The 17,856-nt window shown below is 44.8% G+C and overlaps 1 protein-coding gene across 2 annotated transcripts in view; it reads left to right on the top strand.

Annotated features, from left to right (window-relative positions):
* Positions 1–17,856, top strand: part of ckap2l (cytoskeleton associated protein 2 like) — a 47,965-nt gene that overhangs the window by 7,658 nt on the left and 22,451 nt on the right. For both annotated transcript variants that reach the window (XM_036936380.2, XM_036936381.2), the window contains 2 exons: positions 8,051–8,206; positions 15,398–15,458. In XM_036936380.2, coding sequence (XP_036792275.2) covers positions 8,051–8,206; positions 15,398–15,458 — 217 coding nt within the window. The remainder of the gene's footprint in view (positions 1–8,050; positions 8,207–15,397; positions 15,459–17,856) is intronic.

The raw sequence follows: 17,856 nt of genomic DNA, 5'->3' as shown, positions 1-17,856 counted from the left end.
GGCAGAATGACAGATTTTCACCTTGTCAGCTCGGGGGATCCAATCTTGCAACCTTAACTAGTCCAACACAATAACGACCTGCCTCTTTCTCGTTGCACTCCACAAGGAGGCTGCCTGTTATGCGAATGCAGTAAAGAAAGGTAAGTTGCTAGCTAGCATTAAACTTATCTTATAAAAACAATCAATCATAATCACTAGTTAACTACACATGGTTGATGATATTACTAAATATTATCTAGTGTGTCCTGCGTTGCATATAATCTGACTGAGTATACAAGTATCTGACTGAGCGGTGGTAGGCAGAAGCAGGCGCGTAAACATTCATTCAAACAGTAATTTCATGCGTTTTGCCAGCAGCTCTTCGTTGTGTGTCAAGCATTGCGCTGTTTATGACTTCAAGCCTATCAACTCTCAAGATGAGGCTTGTGTAACCGAAGTGAAATGGCTAGCTAGTTAGCATGCCCTAATTGTCGCTGTGTTGCTGGTTCGAGCCCAGGGAGGAGCGAGGAGAGGGACGGAAGCTATACTGTTACACTGGCAATACTAGTGTGCCTGTAAGAACATCCAATAGTCAAAGGTTAATGAAATACAAATGGTAGAGGGAAATAGTAACTACAACCTAAAACTTCTTACCTGGGAATATTGAAGACTCATGATAAAAGGAACCACCAGCTTTCATATGTTCTCATGTTCTGTGCAAGGAACTGAAACTAGCTTTCTTACATGGCACATATTTTACATGGAACATATTGCACTTCTCCTTTCTTCTCCAACACTTTGTTTTTGCATTATTTAAACCAAATTGAACATGTTTCATTATTTACTTGAGGCTAAATTGATTTTATTGATGTATTATATTAAGTTAAAATAAGTGTTCATTCAGTATTGTTGTTATTGTCATTATTACAAATAAAAAAATCGGTCGATTTAATCGGTATCGGCTTTTATGGTCCTCCAATAATCGGTATCGGCTTTTATGGTCCTCCAATAATCGGTATCGGCTTTTATGGTCCTCCAATAATCGGTATCGGCTTTTATGGTCCTCCAATAATCGGTATCGGCGTTGAAAAATTATAATTGGTCGACCTCTAGTTTCCACTGCTTTTCCAGTTACTGTTCTGCCTGTCTAACGTCCAGTCTAGACCACATCCCGTGTGTCTCAGTTGGTAGAACATGGCACTTGCGCCGGTTGTTGGTTCAATTCCCACGGGGTACCAGTACAATAATATATGCCCTCACTACTGTAATTCGCTCTGGATAAGTGACTGTTACTGGATCCCTTCTGTGACATTCCTCTGGGACCGATGGGGTGGTGCGTTTCAGTGGAAGAGACCAGTACAGCAGCTGAATGTAGACCCAGCCCTTCTTATACAATGTGTTTCGAGGTTGCTTGGCCGGTTGCTTTGTTTGTGTGTTGTGTGCTTTGTGTGTCGCCATTAATCCAACACATGGTCAAGTCAGATGATGTAGTTTCTATTATTCAGGGAATAATGGCCTAGTAAAACAAAAAGTAGGGCACTACTTAGTGCGGTGGTTCTCTAACCTTTCCTTGGGGACCCACAGATGTTTCGCAATTTTGCTGTCGCCAAATGGCTCACCTTGGTGATTCAGTGAGTCAGGTGTGGTTAGTAGAGAACCACTGATGTAGGGCATAGGGTGACATTTGGAACACGGCCTCTGCCTTCACTGCGAGAGCAAGACATTTTGAAGGAACAGGTATATTGTTCCGCAGGTGCTATTCATTCGTGGTGTAACTCTTCCTGGTTGTGTAAGACATGTACATAAACTCAACAAAAAAAGAAACATCCTCTCATTGTCAACTGCGTTTATTTTCAGGAAACTTAACGTGTAAATAATAATAAGTAATGTCGTTATCATTAGTAGGCTTTGTATAGCAGCCTTGTATAACCACCCCTTCGAGCTGTAGGCCTAAGAACGCGTCCTGTTAAGTCTTCATACTGTAACTTACTTCGGCCTATATTTCTATATAAACTCAGCAAAAGAAGAAACGTCCTCACTGTCAACTGCTTTTATTTTCAGGAAACTTGACGTGTGTAAATATTTGTATGAACATAACAAGATTCAACATCTGAGGCATAAACTGAACAAGTTCCACAGACATGTGACTAACAAATGGATTAATGTGTCCCTGAACAAAGGGAGGGTCAAAATCAAAAGTAACAGTCAGTATCTGGTGTGGCCACCAGCTGCATTAAGTACTGCAGTGCATCTCCTCCTCATGGACTGCACCAGATTTGCCAGTTCTTGCTGTGAGATGTTAACCCACTCTTCCACCAAGGCACCTGCAAGTTCCCGGACATTTCTGGGAGGAATGGCCCTAGCCCTCACCCTCCAATCCAACAGGTCCCAGACGTGCTCAATGAGATTGAGATCCTGGCTCTTTGCTGGCCATGGTAGAACACTGACATTCCTGTCTTGCAGGAAATCACACACAGAACGAGCAGTATATCTGGTGGCATTGTCATGCTGGAGGGTCATGTCAGGATAAACCTGCAGGAAGGGTACCACATGAGGGAGGAGGATGTCTTCCCTGTAACACACAGCGTTGAGATTGCCTGCAATGACAACAAGCTCAGTCCGATGATGTTGTGACACACCGCCCCAGACCATGACGGACCCTCCACCTCCCAATCTATCCCCCTCCAGAGTACAGGCCTCGGTGTAACGCACATTCCTTCGACGATAAACGCAAATCCAACCATCACCCCTGGTGAGACAAAACTCGTCAGTGAAGAGCACTTTTTGCCAGTCCTGTCTGGTCCAGTGACGTTGTTGCCGATGTCTGGTGAGGACCTGCCTTACAACAGGCCTACAAGCCCTCAGTCCAGCCTCTCAGCCTATTGCAGACAGTCTGAGCACTGATGGAGGGATTGTGCGTTCCTGGTGTAACTCAGGCAGTTGTTGATGCCATCCTGTACCTGTCCCACAGGTGTGATGTTCGGATGTACCAATCCTGTGCAGGTGTTGTTAACCGTGGTCAGCCACTGTGAGGACGATCAGCTGTCCGTCCTGTCTCCCTGTAGCGCTGTCTTAGGCGTCTCACAGTGCGGACATAAAAAAATATATATTATTATTATTTCAGCTTTATTTAACCAGGTAGGCAAGTTGAGAACATGTTCTCATTTACAATTGCTTCCGGGCCAAGACCAAGCAAAGCAGTTTGACACACAACAACACAGAGTTACACATGGAGTAAAACAAACATACAGTCAATAATACAGTAGAAAAATAAGTCTATATACAATGTGAGATAAGGGAGGTAAGGGGGGAAAAAGGCCATGGTGGCAAAGTAAATAAAATATAGCAAGTAAAACACTGGAATGGTAGATTTGCAGTGGAAGAATGTGCAAAGTAGAGAGAGAAATAATGGGGTGCAAAGGAGCAAAATAAATAAAAACAGTAGGGGAAGAGGTAGCTATTTGGGATAAATTATAGATGGGCTATGTACAGGTGCAGTAATCTGTGAGCTGGTGAGGGAGAAGTGTTTCCAGTTTCAGAGATTTTTGTAGTTCGTTCCAGTCATTGGCAGCAGAGAACTGGAAGGAGAGGCGGCCAAAGGAAGAGTTGGTTTTGGGGGTGACCAGAGAGATATACCTGCTGGAGCGGGTGCTACAGGTGGGTGCTGCTATGGTGACCAGCAAGCTGAGATAAGGGGGGACTTGACCTAGCAGGGTCTTGTAGATGACCTGGAGCCGGTGGGTTTGGTGACGAGTATGAAGCGAGGGCCAGCCAACGAGAGCGTACAAGTCGCAGTGGTGGGTAGTATATGGGGCTTTGGTGACAAAACGGATGGCACTGTGATAGACTGCATCCAATTGATTGAGTAAGGTATTGGAGGCTATTTTGTAAATGACATTGCCAAAGTCGAGGACCGGTAGGATGGTCAGTTTTACAAGGGTATGTTTGGCAGCATGAGTGAAGGATGCTTTGCTGCGAAATAGGAAGCCAATTCTAGATTTAACTTTGGATTGGAGATGTTTGATGTGAGGCTGGAAGGAGAGTTTACAGTCTAACCAGACACCTAGGTATTTGTAGTTGTCCACATATTCTAAGTCCGAACCGTCCAGAGTAGTGATGTTGGACGGGTGGGCAGGTGCAGGCAGCGATCGGTTGAAGAGCATGCATTTAGTTTTACTTGTATTTAAGAGCAATTGGAGGCCACGGAAGGAGAGTTGTATGGCATTGAAGCTCGTCTGGAGGGTTGTTAACAGTGTCCAATGAAGGGCCAGAAGTACACAGAATGGTGTCGTCTGCGTAGAGTTGGATCAGAGACTCACCAGCAGCAAGAGCGACATCATTGATGAATATAGAGAAGAGTCGGTCCAGGAATTGAACCCTGTGGCACCCCCAGAGAGACTGCCAGAGGCCTGGACAACAGGCCCTCCGATTTGACACACTGAACTCTATCAGAGAAGTAGTTGGTGAACCAGGCGAGGCAATCATTTGAGAAACCAAGGCTATCGAGTCTGCCGATGAGGATGTGGTGATTGACAGAGTCGAAAGCCTTGGCCAGGTCAATGAATACAGCTGCACAGTATTGTTTCTTATCGATGGCGGTTAAGATATCATTTAGGACCTTGAGCGTCGCTGAGGTGCACCCATGACCAGCTCTGAAACCAGATTGCATAGCGGAGAAGGTGCAGTGGTATTCGAAATGGTCGGTAATCTGTTTGTTGAATTGGCTTTTTAAGACCTTAGAAAGGCAGGGTGGGATAGATATAGCTCTGTAGTAGAGGTCGACCGATTAGGATTTTTTTAACGCCGATACCGATTATTGGAGGACCAAAAAAGCTGATACCGATTAATCAAATTATTTTGATACTGATACCGATTTATTTTTATTTTTCAAATGTATTTATCTGTAATAATGACAATTACATCAATACTGAATGAACACTTATTTTAACTTAATATAATACATCAATAAAATCAATTTAGCCACAAATAAAGAATGAAACATGTTCAATTTGGTTTAAATAATGCAAAAACAAAGTGTTGGAGAAGAAAGTAAAAGTGCAATATGTGCCATGTAAGAAAGTTAATGTTTAAGTTCTTTGCTCAGAACATGAGAACATATGAAAGCTGGTGGTTCCTTTTAACATGAGTCTTCAATATTCCCAGGTAAGAAGTTTTAGGTTGTAGTTATTATAGGAATTATAGGACTATTTCCCTCTATACCATTTGTATTTCATATACCTTTGACTATTGGATGTTCTTATAGGCACTTTAGTATTGCCAGTGTAATTGTATAGCTTCCTTCCCTCTCCTCGCTCCTCCCTGGGCTCGAACCAGGAACACAACGACAACAGCCACCCTCGAAGCAGCATTACCCATGCAGCGCAAGGGGAAACAACCACTCCAAGGCTCAGAGCGAGTGACGTTTGAAACGCTATTAGCACGCGCTAACTAGCTAGCCATTTCACTTCGGTTACTCCAGCCTCATCTCGGGAGTTGATAGGCTTGAAGTCATAAACAGCGCAATGCTTGACGCACAACGAAGAGCTGCTGGCAAAACGCACAAAAGTGCTGTTTGAATGAATGTTTACACGCTTGCTTCTGCCTACCACCGCTCAGTCAGATACTTGTATGCTCAGTCAGATTATATGCAACGCAGGACACGCTAGATAATATCTAGTAATATCAGAAACCATGTGTACTTAACTAGTGATTATGATTGATTGATTGTTTTTCATAAGATAAGTTTAATGCTAGCTAGCAATTTACCTTGGCTTACTGCATTCGCATAACAGGCAGTCTCCTTGTGGAGTGCACAAGGACTAGTTAACTGTAAGGTTGCAAGTTTGGTCCCCCGAGCTGACAAGGGGAAAATCTGTCGTTCTGCCCATGAACGAGGCAGTTAAACCCACCGTTCCTAGGCCATCATTGAAAATAAGAATGTGTTCTTAACTGACTTGCCTAGTTAAATAAAGATTAAATAAAGGTGTAAAAAAAAAAGATTTAAAAAAAAAGGCAAAATCGGTGTCCAAAAATTAATTAGGGCCGATTTCAAGTTTTCATAACAATCAGAAATCGGCTCTAATTAATTGGCCATTCCGATTAATCGTCGACCTCTAGTCTGTAGCAGTTTGGGTTAAGAGTGTCCCCCCCCTTTGAAGAGGGGGATGACCCAGCTGCTTTCTAATCTTTGGGAATCTCAGACGACACGAAAGGGAGGTTGAACAGGCTAGTAATAGGGGTGGCAACAATTTCGGCAGATCATTTTAGAAAGAAAGGGTCCAGATTGTCTAGCCCGGCTGATTTGTCGGGGTCCAGATTTTGCAGCTCTTTTCAGAACATCGTCTGACTGGATTTGGGAGAAGGAGAAATGGGGAAGGCTTGGGCGAGTTGCTGTGGGGAGTGCAGTGCTGTTGTCAGGTGGAAAGCATGGCCAACCGTAGAAAAATGCTTATTGAAATTCTCAATTATAGTAGATTTATCAGTGGTGACAGTGTTTCCTATCTTCAGTGCAGTGGGCAGCTGGGAGGAGGTGTTCTTATTCTCCATGGACTTCACAGTGTCCCGGAACTTGTTTGAGTTAGTGTTGCAGGAAGCACATTTTTGCTTGAAAAAGCTAGCCTTGGCTTTTCTAACTGCCTGTATATACAGTGCCTTGCGAAAGTATTCGGCCCCCTTGAACTTTGCGACCTTTTGCCACATTTCAGGCTTCAAACGTAAAGATATAAAACTGTATTTTTTTGTGAAGAATCAACAACAAGTGGGACACAATCAGATATAGCCCTTGGTTCTCCCCAGACCTGACTGCCAGAGCAAGGGGAATAACTACTCCAAATCTAAAAGCGAGTGACGTTTGAAACAGTATTAGCGGACACACAGCTAACTAGCTAGCCATTTCACATTGGTTACACCAGCCATTAGGCTGATAGGCTTGAAGTCATAAACAGAGCTGTGCTTGCGAAGAGCTACTGGCAAAACGCACTAAAGTGCTGTTTGAATGAATGATTACAGGCCTGCTGCTGCTCAGTCAGACTGCTCTATCAAATCATAGACTTAATTATAACATAATAACACACAGAAATGCGATCCTTTGGTCATTAATATGATCGAATCTGGAAACTATAATTTCGAAAACAAAACGTTTATTATTTCAGTGAAATACTGAACCGTTCGCTATTTTATCTAACGGGTGGCATCCCTAAGTCTAAATATTCTTGTTACATTGCACAACCTTCAATGTATGTCATAATTACGTAAAATTCTGGCAAATGAGTTTGCAATGAGCCAGGCTTCCCAAACTGTTGCATATAACCTGACTCTGCGTGCAATGAACGCAAGAGAAATGACACAATTTCACCTGGTTAATATTGCCTGCTAAACTGGATAAGTAGTTATAACTAGTGATTATGATTGATTGTTTTAGTTTAATTTAGCATTTAGTTTAATGCTAGCTAGCAATTTACCTTGGCTTCTACTACATTCGCGTAACAGGCAGGCTACTCGTGGAGTGCAATGGTTAGAGCGTTGGACTTGTTAACTGTGCGGTTGCAAGATTGGACCCCTGAGCTGACAAAGTGAAAATCTGTCGTTCTGCCCCTGAACAAGGCAGTGAACCCACAGTTCCTAGGTAGTCATTGAAAATAAGAATCTGTTCTTAACTGACTTGCCTAGTTAAATAAAAGGTATAAAAAAAAATCTTAAATCAGATATCGGCGCCCAAAAATACAGATTTCCGATTGTTATGAAGACTTGAAATCGGCCCTAATTAATCGGTCGACCTCTAATCTGTTCACATATGGTGTACGGGGGGGGGGGGGGTACGAATTTGGGAAAGTTGTACTCCTGATGAGTTACCGCCGCTCTGATATCCGAAAGTTCTTCCCGGGCTGCATGTAATAACACAACATTTGCGGTATTCACTTTGTATTATTTCCTATATTATTAGGCAATGCGAGTGGCCAAGGGGCTAGAAGCACGGCTGCCCTCTATCGACGCCATCTATGTTTCTGACTGTTTCTGTGTCTCTGCCTGTGTTTCTGACTGTGTTTCTGACTGTTTCCCCCACCCCCTACAGGGCTGCCAGTCCTCCCAGGTGCAGGAGATGCTGTCCACTGTGCCCATGGCCGAGAAGTTCTCCAAGTACTGGATCTGCCAGGCCCGTCTGATGGAGCGCCAGGGCAACCTGGAGGTGCTGCCGCTGTTTGAAGAGGCTGTACGAGTGGTGTTAGAGGTATAGTATACTCCCTTTACCTCACACCTCGCTCTCTCTATACCTCTACCTCTATCTCTATACCCCTCGCTCTCTCTATACCTCCACCTCCATCTCTATACCCCATGGCTCTCTATACCTCTACCTCTCTATCTCTATACCCCTCGCTCTCTCTATACCTCTACCTCTATCTCTATACCCCTCGCTCTCGCTATACCTCTACCTCTATCTCTATACCCCATGGCTCTCTATACCTCTACCTCTCCATCTCTATACCCCTCGCTCTCTCTCTATACCTCTACCTCTCCATCTCTATACCCCTCGCTCTCTCTATACCTCTACCTCTATCTCTATACCCCATGGCTCTCTATACCTCTACCTCTCCATCTCTATATCCCTCGCTCTCTCTATACCTCTACCTCTCCATCTCTATACCCCTCGCTCTCTCTATACCTCTACCTCTCTATCTCTACCTCTATACCTCTACCTCTATCTCTATACCCCATGGCTCTCTATACCTCTACCTCTCCATCTCTATACCCCTCGCTCTCTCTATACCTCTACCTCTATCTCTATACCCCTCGCTCTCTCTATACCTCTACCTCTATCTCTATACCCCATGGCTCTCTATACCTCTACCTCTCTATCTCTATACCCCTCGCTCTCTCTATACCTCTACCTCTCCATCTCTATACCCCTCGCTCTCTCTATACCTCTACCTCTCCATCTCTATACCCCTCGCTCTCTCTATACCTCTATCTACCTTTATCTCTATACCCCTCGCTCTCTCTATACCTCTACCTCTATCTCTATACCCCTCGCTCTCTCTATACCTCTACCTCTCTATCTCTATACCCCTCGCTCTCTCTATACCTCTACCTCTATCTCTATACCCCTCGCTCTCTCTATACCTCTACCTCTCTATCTCTATACCCCTCGCTCTCTCTATACCTCTACCTCTCTATCTCTACCTCTATACCCCTCGCTCTCTCTATACCTCTATCTACCTCTATCTCTATACCCCTCGCTCTCTCTATACCTCTACCTCTATCTCTATACCCCTCGCTCTCTCTATACCTCTACCTCTATCTCTATACCCCTCGCTCTCTCTATACCTCTATCTACCTCTATCTCTATACCCCTCGCTCTCTCTATACCTCTCTATCTCTATACCCCTCACTCTCTCTATACCTCTATCTATCTCTATACCCCTCGCTCTCTCTATACCTCTATCTACCTCTATCCCCTCGCTCTCTCTATACCTCTACCTCTCTATCTCTATACCCCTCGCTCTCTCTATACCTCTACCTCTATCTCTATACCCCTCGCTCTCTCTATACCTCTACCTCTATCTCTATACCCCTCGCTCTCTCTATACCTCTACCTCTATCTCTATACCCCTCGCTCTCTCTATACCTCTATCTCTATACCCCTCGCTCTCTCTATACCTCTACCTCTCTATACCCCTCGCTCTCTCTATACCTCTACCTCTCTATCTCTATACCCCTCGCTCTCTCTATACCTCTACCTCTCTATCTCTATACCCCTCGCTCTCTCTATACCTCTACCTCTCTATCTCTATACCCCTCGCTCTCTCTATACCTCTACCTCTCTATCTCTATACCCCTCGCTCTCTCTATACCTCTACCTCTATCTCTATACCCCTCGCTCTCTCTATACCTCTACCTCTATCTCTATACCCCTCGCTCTCTCTATACCTCTACCTCTATCTCTATACCCCTCGCTCTCTCTATACCTCTACCTCTCTATCTCTATACCCCTCGCTCTCTCTATACCTCTACCTCTCTATCTCTATACCCCTCGCTCTCTCTATACCTCTACCTCTCTATCTCTATACCCCTCGCTCTCTCTATACCTCTACCTCTCTATCTCTATACCCCTCGCTCTCTCTATACCTCTACCTCTCTATCTCTATACCCCTCGCTCTCTCTATACCTCTATCTACCTCTATCTCTATACCCTCGCTCTCTCTATACCTCTACCTCTATCTCTATACCCCTCGCTCTCTCTATACCTCTACCTCTCTATCTCTATACCCCTCGCTCTCTCTATACCTCTCTATCTCTATACCCCTCGCTCTCTCTATACCTCTATCTACCTCTATCTCTATACCCCTCGCTCTCTCTATACCTCTACCTCTATCTCTATACCCCTCGCTCTCTCTATACCTCTACCTCTATCTCTATACCCCTCGCTCTCTCTATACCTCTACCTCTCTATCTCTATACCTCTACCTCTATCTCTATACCCCTCGCTCTCTCTATACCTCTATCTCTATACCCCTCGCTCTCTCTATACCTCTACCTCTCTATCTCTATACCCCTCGCTCTCTCTATACCTCTATCTCTATACCCCTCGCTCTCTCTATACCTCTACCTCTATCTCTATACCCCTCGCTCTCTCTATACCTCTACCTCTATCTCTATACCCCTCGCTCTCTCTATACCTCTACCTCTCTATCTCTATCTACCTCTATCTCTATACCCCTCGCTCTCTCTATACCTCTACCTCTATCTCTATACCCCTCGCTCTCTCTATACCTCTACCTCTATCTCTATACCCCTCGCTCTCTCTATACCTCTACCTCTCTATCTCTATACCCCTCGCTCTCTCTATACCTCTACCTCTCTATCTCTATACCCCTCGCTCTCTCTATACCTCTACCTCTATCTCTATACCCCTCGCTCTCTCTATACCTCTACCTCTATCTCTATACCCCTCGCTCTCTCTATACCTCTACCTCTCTATCTCTATACCCCTCGCTCTCTCTATACCTCTATCTACCTCTATCTCTATACCCCTCGCTCTCTCTATACCTCTCTATCTCTATACCCCTCGCTCTCTCTCTACCTCTATCTACCTCTATCTCTATACCCCTCGCTCTCTCTATACCTCTACCTCTCTATCTCTATACCCCTCGCTCTCTCTATACCTCTCTATCTCTATACCCCTCGCTCTCTCTATACCTCTATCTACCTCTATCTCTATACCCCTCGCTCTCTCTATACCTCTACCTCTCTATCTCTATACCCCTCGCTCTCTCTATACCTCTATCTACCTCTATCTCTATACCCCTCGCTCTCTCTATACCTCTCTATCTCTATACCCCTCGCTCTCTCTCTACCTCTATCTACCTCTATCTCTATACCCCTCGCTCTCTCTATACCTCTACCTCTCTATCTCTATACCCCTCGCTCTCTCTATACCTCTCTATCTCTATACCCCTCGCTCTCTCTATACCTCTATCTACTTCTATCTCTATACCCCTCGCTCTCTCTATACCTCTATCTCTATACCCCTCGCTCTCTCTATACCTCTATCTCTATACCCCTCGCTCTCTCTATACCTCTACCTCTATCTCTATACCCCTCGCTCTCTCTATACCTCTACCTCTATCTCTATACCCCTCGCTCTCTCTATACCTCTATCTACCTCTATCTCTATACCCCTCGCTCTCTCTATACCTCTACCTCTCTATCTCTATACCCCTCGCTCTCTCTATACCTCTACCTCTATCTCTATACCCCTCGCTCTCTCTATACCTCTACCTCTCTATATCTATACCCCTCGCTCTCTCTATACCTCTACCTCTATCTCTATACCCCTCGCTCTCTCGATACCTCTACCTCTATCTCTATACCCCTCGCTCTCTCTATACCTCTACCTCTATCTCTATACCCCTCGCTCTCTCTCTACCTCTATACCCCTCGCTCTCTCTATACCTCTACCTCTCTATCTCTATACCCCTCGCTCTCTCTATACCTCTACCTCTCTATCTCTATACCCCTCGCTCTCTCTATACCTCTACCTCTCCATCTCTATACCCCTCGCTCTCTCTATACCTCTACCTCTCTATCTCTATACCCCTCGCTCTCTCTATACCTCTACCTCTATATCTCTATACCCCTCGCTCTCTCTATACCTCTACCTCTATCTCTATACCCCTCGCTCTCTCTATACCTCTACCTCTCTCTCTATACCCCTCGCTCTCTCTATACCTCTACCTCTATCTCTATACCCCTCGCTCTCTCTATACCTCTACCTCTCTATCTCCATACCCCTCGCTCTCTCTATACCTCTACCTCTCCATCTCTATACCCCTCGCTCTCTCTATACCTCTACCTCTCTATCTCTATACCCCTCGCTCTCTCTATACCTCTACCTCTATATCTCTATACCCCTCGCTCTCTCTATACCTCTACCTCTATCTCTATACCCCTCGCTCTCTCTATACCTCTACCTCTCTATCTCTATACCCCTCGCTCTCTCTATACCTCTACCTCTCTATCTCTATACCCCTCGCTCTCTCTATACCTCTACCTCTCTATCTCTATACCCCTCGCTCTCTCTATACCTCTACCTCTCTATCTCTATACCCCTCGCTCTCTCTATACCTCTACCTCTCTATCTCTATACCCCTCGCTCTCTCTATACCTCTACCTCTCTATCTCTATACCCCTCGCTCTCTCTATACCTCTACCTCTCTATCTCTATACCCCTCGCTCTCTCTATACCTCTACCTCTATCTCTATACCCCTCGCTCTCTCTATACCTCTACCTCTCTATCTCTATACCCCTCGCTCTCTCTATACCTCTCTATCTCTATACCCCTCGCTCTCTCTATACCTCTATCTACCTCTATCTCTATACCCCTCGCTCTCTCTATACCTCTACCTCTATCTCTATACCCCTCGCTCTCTCTATACCTCTACCTCTATCTCTATACCCCTCGCTCTCTCTATACCTCTACCTCTCTATCTCTATACCTCTACCTCTATCTCTATACCCCTCGCTCTCTCTATACCTCTACCTCTATCTCTATACCCCTCGCTCTCTCTATACCTCTACCTCTCTATCTCTATACCCCTCGCTCTCTCTATACCTCTATCTCTATACCCCTCGCTCTCTCTATACCTCTACCTCTATCTCTATACCCCTCGCTCTCTCTATACCTCTACCTCTATCTCTATACCCCTCGCTCTCTCTATACCTCTACCTCTCTATCTCTATCTACCTCTATCTCTATACCCCTCGCTCTCTCTATACCTCTACCTCTATCTCTATACCCCTCGCTCTCTCTATACCTCTACCTCTATCTCTATACCCCTCGCTCTCTCTATACCTCTACCTCTCTATCTCTATACCCCTCGCTCTCTCTATACCTCTACCTCTCTATCTCTATACCCCTCGCTCTCTCTATACCTCTACCTCTATCTCTATACCCCTCGCTCTCTCTATACCTCTACCTCTATCTCTATACCCCTCGCTCTCTCTATACCTCTACCTCTCTATCTCTATACCCCTCGCTCTCTCTATACCTCTATCTACCTCTATCTCTATACCCCTCGCTCTCTCTATACCTCTCTATCTCTATACCCCTCGCTCTCTCTCTACCTCTATCTACCTCTATCTCTATACCCCTCGCTCTCTCTATACCTCTACCTCTCTATCTCTATACCCCTCGCTCTCTCTATACCTCTATCTACCTCTATCTCTATACCCCTCGCTCTCTCTATACCTCTATCTCTATACCCCTCGCTCTCTCTATACCTCTATCTCTATACCCCTCGCGCTCTCTATACCTCTACCTCTCTATCTCTATACCCCTCGCGCTCTCTATACCTCTACCTCTATCTCTATACCCCTCGCTCTCTCTATACCTCTACCTCTCTATCTCTATACCCCTCGCTCTCTCTATACCTCTACCTCTATCTCTATACCCCTCGCTCTCTCTATACCTCTACCTCTATCTCTATACCCCTCGCTCTCTCTATACCTCTATCTACCTCTATCTCTATACCCCTCGCTCTCTCTATACCTCTACCTCTCTATCTCTATACCCCTCGCTCTCTCTATACCTCTACCTCTATCTCTATACCCCTCGCTCTCTCTATACCTCTACCTCTCTATATCTATACCCCTCGCTCTCTCTATACCTCTACCTCTATCTCTATACCCCTCGCTCTCTCGATACCTCTACCTCTATCTCTATACCCCTCGCTCTCTCTATACCTCTACCTCTATCTCTATACCCCTCGCTCTCTCTCTACCTCTATACCCCTCGCTCTCTCTATACCTCTACCTCTCTATCTCTATACCCCTCGCTCTCTCTATACCTCTACCTCTCTATCTCTATACCCCTCGCTCTCTCTATACCTCTACCTCTCCATCTCTATACCCCTCGCTCTCTCTATACCTCTACCTCTCTATCTCTATACCCCTCGCTCTCTCTATACCTCTACCTCTATATCTCTATACCCCTCGCTCTCTCTATACCTCTACCTCTATCTCTATACCCCTCGCTCTCTCTATACCTCTACCTCTCTCTCTATACCCCTCGCTCTCTCTATACCTCTACCTCTATCTCTATACCCCTCGCTCTCTCTATACCTCTACCTCTCTATCTCCATACCCCTCGCTCTCTCTATACCTCTACCTCTCCATCTCTATACCCCTCGCTCTCTCTATACCTCTACCTCTCTATCTCTATACCCCTCGCTCTCTCTATACCTCTACCTCTATATCTCTATACCCCTCGCTCTCTCTATACCTCTACCTCTATCTCTATACCCCTCGCTCTCTCTATACCTCTACCTCTCTATCTCTATACCCCTCGCTCTCTCTATACCTCTACCTCTCTATCTCTATACCCCTCGCTCTCTCTATACCTCTACCTCTCTATCTCTATACCCCTCGCTCTCTCTATACCTCTACCTCTCTATCTCTATACCCCTCGCTCTCTCTATACCTCTACCTCTCTATCTCTATACCCCTCGCTCTCTCTATACCTCTATCTACCTCTATCTCTATACCCCTCGCTCTCTCTATACCTCTACCTCTATACCCCTCGCTCTCTCTATACCTCTACCTCTCCATCTCTATACCCCATGGCTCTCTATCTGCTGCCCCTGTTAGAGGAGGCAGGACTAGTCTTCCTACAGGTGAAAGCTACTATCTCATCCCTCTCTGCTCTGTTTTTCTTTTATCGTTCAACCCATCATTCAACCCACCATGGGGTCCTCTCTCTCTCTCTCTCTCTCTCTCGCTCTAGCTCTGTGTCTGTGTGTGTGTGTGTGTGTTTGATTAGACGTCTCAAGAATTCTCTAAACTAAATTTAGAGCTGCCTACTTTGGTATCTATTTAATTTAAACTAGTAATATGATGGTTTGGTATCTATTTCCTCTCTTTCAGCCAGTAGATGAGCTGCGGACTGTTGTGTTTGAGATGCTGAAAAAGAAGGAAGAGGCACAAGGTAATGAGGAAACTAGAAAGGCAGCAACATCCCTAATAAGTGGCTCTGTCTCGATTCCTCACATCCTATCTCCTTGCCACTTTCTCAAAAGGTATTGGAGAAGGTCAGAGGGGAGGGACCTTGGACCTTCTCCTCCAATATGGTTGAAAAGGAAGCGAGGAAAGACAAATTGAGATAGAAATTTGAACCAGTCTGTATTTGATTCCCCATCTAAACTTCATGCCCCTACAAGGTCTGTCTCACTAATTTGGCAGTTTTTACACTTGTTTAGGATACTTTGTTCCTGCCAAAACCAGCACGTAGATCTAGGAAGACACACTGCTGTGTCCATGACTTTCTCTTTCTGTTGGCCGTACCAGGGTCACACATCTTGAAAATGTTCAAATCAGTTTGCTGCTGTATTTGCTGTTATAGAAAATATGAACTAAATATTATTTCCTCTGTCAAGATTTGTGGAAGGAATCCAACCGAGGCTCAAATCCTAAAATAATGTATTATAGCTATTGCTTTGCTGTTCCATGTGTTGAGTCAGTTCCAGTATTCTTATCGTATGTTAATCATGTTGTCGTCATGGATTTTGACTGTTAAGTAATAATGGGGGGAAAGTGTTCAGACATGCAGTGAATAGCTGTGGTTCATAATTACTGAACATCTGCTGAAAGCCCCGAGACGTTTGATTTCACAAGAGAGCAGGTTTCTGACTCATGTTACCAGTGAATAATATCATTGAGGGGTTAAGTATGGATGTTGTTGTTATTATTAGTGTCAGGAGTAGAGGTCGACCGACTATGATTTTAACGCCGATACCGATTATTGGAGGACCAAAAAAAAGCAGATACCGATTTAATCGGCCAATTTGTATATATTTTTTTATATATACAGTGGGGGGGAAAGTATTTAGTCAGCCACCAATTGTGCAAGTTCTTCCACTTAAAAAGATGAGAGGCCTGTAATTTTCATCATAGGTACACTTCAACTATGACAGACAAAATCAGAGAAGAAAATCCAGAAAATCACATTGTAGGATTTTTAATGAATTTATTTGCAGATTATGGTGGAAAATAAGTATTTGGTCACCTACAAACAAGCAAGATTTCTGGCTCTCACAGACCTGTAACTTTCTTCTTTAAGAGGCTCCTCTGTCCTCCACTCGTTACCTGTATTAATGGCACCTGTTTGAACTTGTTATCAGTATAAAAGACACCTGTCCACAACCTCAAACAGTCACACTCCAAACTCTACTATGGCCAAGACCAAAGAGCTGTCAAAGGACACCAGAAACAAAATTGTAGACCTGCGCCAGGCTGGGAAGACTGAATCTGCAGTAGGTAAGCAGCTTGGTTTGAAGAAATCAACTGTAGGAGCAATTATTAGGAAATGGAAGACATACAAGACCACTAATCTCCCTCGATCTTGGGCTCCACGCAAGATCTCACCCCGTGGGGTCAAAATGATCACAAGAACGGTGAGCAAAAATCCCAGAACCACACGGGGGGACCTAGTGAATGACCTGCAGAGAGCTGGGACCAAAGTAACAAAGCCTACCATCAGTAACACACTATGCCACCAGGGACTCAAATCCTGCAGTGCCAGACGTGTCCCCCTGCTTAAGCCAGTACATGTCCAGGCCCGTCTGAAATTTGCTAGAGAGCATTTGGATGATCCAGAAGAAGATTGGGAGAATGTCATATGGTCAGATGAAACCAAAATATAACTTTTTGGTAAAAACTCGTCGTGTTTGGAGGACAAAGAATGCTGAGTTGCATCCAAAGAACACCATACCTACTGTGAAGCATTGGGGTGGAAACATCATGCTTTGGGGCTGTTTTTCTGCAAAGGGACCAGGACGACTGATCCGTGTAAAGGAAAGAATGAATGGGGCCATGTATCGTGAGAGTTTGAGTGAAAACCTCCTTCCATCAGCAAGGGCATTGAAGATGAAACGTGGCTGGGTCTTTCAGCATGACAATGATCCCAAACACACCGCCCGGGCAACGAAGGAGTGGCTTCGTAAGAAGCATTTCAAGGTCCTCAACCCCATAGAAAATCTTTGGAGGGAGTTAAAAGTCCGTGTTGCCCAGCAACAGCCCCAAAACATCACTGCTCTAGAGGAGATCTGCATGGAGGAATGGGCCAAAACACCAGCAACAGTGTGAAAACCTTGTGAAGACTTACAGAAAACGTTTGACCTCTGTCATTGCCAACAAAGGGTATATAACAAAGTATTGAGATAAACTTTTGTTATTGACCAAATACTTATTTTCCACCATAATTTGCAAATAAATTCATTAAAAATCCTACAATGTGATTTTCTGGGGGGGAAAAAAATCTCATTTTGTCTGTCATAGTTGAAGTGTACCTATGATGAAAATTACAGGCCTCTCTCATCTTTAAGTGG

The sequence above is a fragment of the Oncorhynchus mykiss genome, chromosome 11 (genome assembly GCF_057628025.1).
Source record: "Oncorhynchus mykiss isolate SJ-2025 chromosome 11, ASM5762802v1, whole genome shotgun sequence".
Lineage (NCBI taxonomy): Eukaryota > Metazoa > Chordata > Actinopteri > Salmoniformes > Salmonidae > Oncorhynchus > Oncorhynchus mykiss.
Note: the sequence above shows the minus strand (reverse complement) of the source record. Positions and strands in the feature narration are given on the sequence as shown.